This window comes from Oncorhynchus mykiss, chromosome 13 (genome assembly GCF_013265735.2).
Source record: "Oncorhynchus mykiss isolate Arlee chromosome 13, USDA_OmykA_1.1, whole genome shotgun sequence".
NCBI lineage: Eukaryota > Metazoa > Chordata > Actinopteri > Salmoniformes > Salmonidae > Oncorhynchus > Oncorhynchus mykiss.
In genome coordinates, this window is record NC_048577.1 from 45,084,418 (window position 1) to 45,089,353 (window position 4,936).

Here is a 4,936-nt window from a genome sequence, read left to right on the forward strand (position 1 = left end):
CTGATTTCGAGATTCAGAATCTGATCAGCATAGCGCATCTCGACACACTGAAAAAACCCGCTAAACAGCATCTTGTCAACTTGCAGGGAAAATTTGGCGACTACTTGTCGGAGGAGAACAGTAGACTTGGACACCGGACACCTTTTGAGTGGAGATGGGAAGCATCATGTTGCCAAGCAACGAAAAGGATCTGCTGTTGGAGCTGTCATTTGATCTCGCAGGAAGTTCACGGAAATGACACTGCCACAGTTCTGATCATTTATTACAACCAACTCCTGAACTGGTCGCTTAATTAAATGACTTACTTCATGAATTTATACTACATGTTTTCTCTGTTAATATGGCTGTGTAATGCCTTTCTTTAATACCATAATTGAGTCTATTTTGCAAGTGAAGCCTGCCCAAGAAAGCAGCTGCAATACAACAATACAAAATGTAATCATCAACAGTCCATCATATTGGGTCCCAACTCAATTGTCATTGTCAAATTTGGGTCCCCAGGCAAAATTAGCTGAGAACCACTGCTCTAAAGTGACTTGTATCCAAGCCGAGCTCATTGGCCACTGTGTAGAAACAAGCACTATCTTAATCCATGACTCAAACGGGCAACAATAAATTACCATTTTCCTTTCAAATGGAAATCCAACTTTTGCTTTACTGTGAGGAGATGTCCTTATTTTTACTGAATGATTGCTTGTTAGTATTGTTGTTACAATGCTCTACCCTCCCTTGCTTCAGGGAAAAGTGTCATACGGCTTGTCTAAGTCCAGCTGTTGTAAAAAGCTGTGATTGCATTTTAGAGTAATGGTTAAATACAGGAAATAGAGACAGTGAGAGGCAGATTTCAGAGGTTTTTTTTCACGCATTTATTGTAATTGAATTAGATTGGAAGTTTCAACATGATCCAACAGTTTAATTTGAATAAATAGGCAAATAAATATATCAATAAATATACTGAGGTTTGTATTACGAAATCATTCCAATACAACCGGAATGCATGTAAATCTCATAATTTGATTATAACAATGAAAGAAAAACAATTTATAAATTAAAATAAAATATAAGTTTAGTACATAGTACTTGGTTGTATATAAGAAACCGACTGTCTTTTCACTTAAAACAGTCTCATGCCACTCTAAATCTAATGTTGTATTCCAACCTGGATAGAACATGATAGAATTCAGCCTATCAAGCTTATAAATACTTATTTGGTTTGTATCTTGAGAATTCATGGAATGATGACCCATGGAATGATGACCCATGGAATGATGACCCATGGAATGATGACCCATGGAATGATGACCCATGGAATGATGACCCCTCTTCATTTGTTGCTGTTGAGGAAAATAAAAGATTACGTTATTACAATATAATTGCCCATGTGAAGTTGATTCACAACTTTTTGTGAAGCTAGATTAGAAAATTCCCCAAGCTCAGGATAAGGAAAGATTAAATAATGTCACTTGAACCTAGACATATTTCTGTCAGGTGAAGCAAGTCATGTTCTGCTGTATTTCTGACATAATTTTGTCCAATTTAGTCTTTGTTAAAAGACAGTCATCTTATCTGTGTTGTTTTACCCGGTCGGTTTACATCCATGGGCTGTACAAGTTTATATTGTACTTACTTGGCCAGCATCTTCTCAATGACCCTCTTGACCCACGGAGCGCTGACATCCAGACAAATCTCCTGACCGCTCTTGCTCAGAGTGGCACTACAGGACAGACACACAGCACAGTCAGACAATCATGAAACCTGGTAATAACTACATTTTAGTGTCAGCATTAGCTAGTGAAATTGGATGGTAGTCAGGGAGTAGGACTGATTAATTGAAGTTATATATTTTTTAAATGAACATTATATAGTAACCACATTTAATGTCAACATCATATAATAACCATATTTTACAGTAAGCATTTGCCAGTGTAATATGACTATAATCAGGAAGCAGCAGGACTCACATGATCTCAGTGTCTCTGCAGTGCGAGCTGGGAGGGAACATCTCCACCTTCTTAATGAGTTTACCAATTCGTCTGCTTTCCGTCTCAATGCAGCGACATCGCAGGTCAGCCCCCATGCCTCTCAGACTCATCCCTGTTAGAGGTAAGAGGTCAAGGGTCAGCGGTAGAAGGAATACACAGGCATCCACCGTGATGACAAACACACTTGATTAGTTAGAGAGGGGGAAAGAGAGAAAGTAATCCAAGCATGACTGTAAGTTGCTCTGGATAAAAGTGTGTGTTAAATGGCATATATACAGTATATATTTCATATATAGAGAGAGAGAGAGATGCAGATTTATTTGTATGTAAAATAAGATACAAGATACAGTATATAAAGGTAAATAGTAATCCTACTGCTCATAACCATTATATTCATGTCCATTGGTGTCAATGCATTGAGTCAGAGTGATGTAGGTAATAATATAAACTCACCCTCAGTAATGGTCAGGAGGGCCAGGAGCACAACGACAAGGCTGGCTGACATTCTGATGCTCATCTTGGGGTTACAGATGATCCTACTAGAAATCCTCTAATAAAGTCTACGGTTGTTATCTAGCTGGTAACAGGTATTGTAAAGTATTTTATTGTTATATCTTTCTCTCTTTGTCAGTCTAGTTGCGAGTTCTTTCTTTCCTTCCTTCTCTGTCTGTGGAGAGTTTGAATCTGCCGCTGTGAGAAGAGAACCGCTTTGTCTGCCACTGTGGGGAGAGAGCTGTTTTAAAGCCGAGTCCTGGAAGTGAGTCATTGTGGCATGTGAAAGATTGTGAAATCGGGGATTTGGCTGACTTTGAGGGCTGATTGAGGTAGGGAATTTCTCCCTTTAACTCATGAGTGACAGTAAGACACATTGACTTGGTACCGGTACCCCCTGTATATAACCCCATTATTGTTATTTTATGGTGTTACTATTCTATAGATTTTATTTTTTACTTTAGTTTACTTTGTAAATATTTTCTTAACTCTATTTTCTTAAAACTGCATTGTTGGTTAAGCGCTTGTAAGTAAGCATTTCACGGTAATACAACACCAGTTGTATTCGGCACATTTGATTTTGATTTATCAACAGCTTTCTCATGGAACAACCTGTCACATCATACAGATGGAAAAATGCCAAATGAAAGTGTCATGAAATTTGATGAAATGCTTGAGTTTTGAATGCATTGATGATTCTTTAATAACCAGATTTTGTCTTTACTAACTAAGAGTAAAGTGCACAGTGCTATATTGCTCACTGACAACTATGTATTAACACATTTAAGATGAGTACATTGGAATCATAACTGACATCAACTAATAGAACATTTCTAATGCAACCTAGCTGTGGACAAATGGCTGAAATATGCGTATTGTGTCACAAGACATTCGTCACACAGGATGGAACGTTTCAACAAAGAATCATCATCGCCAGTGATTAGGCTCACCGGATCACAAAACTTCTGACCCTAACTATGATATGAGGGCCAGTAGTTTTCCCTGACAACCTGGCCTCAGACCCTATTTATTTTATTCTACCATTGAATGGGGCATGATATACTGTATGTTCGCTCACCTACTACTGTATGATGGGGAGTTTCAATGAAGACATAGTAGAGGAAAGCAGGCTTGAATTGAATCCAATTGAATTAAATTCAATAATCTTTTATTAAATGCACTACATTTTATTCCAAGTAGGGCTACTTTACACCACCAGGGCCTCTAAAGCTGACTGATGTTTTATTTACAAAAATAGGCCTACCTAATAACACTTTAAATCATCATCTCTGTGCATGCTTTACACCGAGTATAGAAAACATTAAGAACACCTGCTCTTTCCATGACATAGACTGACCAGGTGAATCCAGGTGAAATCTATGATCCCTTATTGATGTCACTTGTTAAATCCACTTCAAATCAGTGTAGATGAAGGAGAGGAGACAAGTTAAAGAAGGATTTTTAAGCCTTGAGACAATTGAGATATGGATTGAGTCTATGTGCCATTCAGAGAGTGAATGGGCAAGACAAAATATTTAAATGCCTTTGAACGGGGGGGGGGGGGGGGGGGGGGGGTATGGTTATAGATGCAAGGCGCACCGATTTGTGTCAAGAACTGCAACACTGCTGGGTTTTTCACACTCAACAGTTTCCTGTGTTTTCAAGAATGGTCCTCCACCCAAAGGACATCCAGACAACTTGAAACAACTGTGGAAAACATTGGAGTCAACATGGGCCAGGATCCCTGGGGAACACTTTTGACACCTTGTAGAGTCTATGCCCCCGACGAATTGAGGCTGTTCTGACGGCAAAAGGGGGAGTTCCTAATCTTTGGTATATTCAGTCTATATCACAATCTCTGTCCACACTTTAAATACAATGTTCTGTAATAAACATTACATTCACTAAAACAGGAAGTGACAAACAATACAATTTAAGTAAACATTGAGTAACTGAAATGACATTCCTCCAGACAGGCAGGGTGCCAGAGACTCAGCTTTCAGTGAGAACTAAACACATGAAGAAAAAAAACATGAACCAACACATCTGGCCTGTACAACTTTGACATCACACCATGAATGACCATTCAGCCCCCATCTATGAGAGGAAGTGTGTCTTTTTTGAAGATTGTAATAAGATTGATGGGGGATTTTATATAAATTAGTACACCGATTTTGCTGCAATGCATGTGCTATAAATAGGGAAGGGAGTTTTTTCTGAACTTAAAGTGACCTCACTGGGAAAACTCAGTAACTAATTACAGAGGGCTCATTTAAGTGGTGAGGCAAAAGCAACCAACTGTATACAAAAGTCAAGGAGGGAAGTCAGCAAGGTGCATCTGCAACAACTGACAGATTGAAATCTACTGGGGGGAGGGTTGTGTGTTTTCTTATTGGGCACAGGGAATGGTAGTGCTGTAAAGGCAGATTTCCTCCTCTTAGTCTGAAGAGGAGTAAGGATCG

At 38.8% G+C, this 4,936-nt stretch overlaps 1 protein-coding gene across 1 annotated transcript; it reads right to left on the reverse strand.

Annotated features, from left to right (window-relative positions):
• Positions 1–851: 851 nt before the first annotated feature.
• On the reverse strand, positions 852–2,673 carry il-8 (cxc chemokine-like). The gene is made up of 4 exons (NM_001124362.1): positions 2,436–2,673; positions 1,962–2,094; positions 1,628–1,714; positions 852–1,334 (listed from the first exon to the last, which is right to left on the reverse strand). Exons 1-4 carry the CDS (start codon positions 2,497–2,499, stop codon positions 1,325–1,327), a joined length of 294 nt encoding a protein of 97 aa, NP_001117834.1. The 5' UTR covers positions 2,500–2,673; the 3' UTR covers positions 852–1,324.
• Between the last annotated feature and the right edge of the window lie 2,263 nt (positions 2,674–4,936).

Bases quoted from the DNA above. Each gene is read 5' to 3' on its own strand.
- il-8 (NM_001124362.1), bottom strand. From the start codon at position 2,499: ATGAGCATCAGAATGTCAGCCAGCCTTGTCGTTGTGCTCCTGGCCCTC. The intron at 2,095-2,435 runs GTGAGTTTATAT...TACCTCTAACAG, and splicing joins CCTCCTGACCATTACTGAGG to GGATGAGTCTGAGAGGCATG. The intron at 1,715-1,961 runs GTGAGTCCTGCT...TCTGTCCTGTAG, and splicing joins TGCAGAGACACTGAGATCAT to TGCCACTCTGAGCAAGAGCG.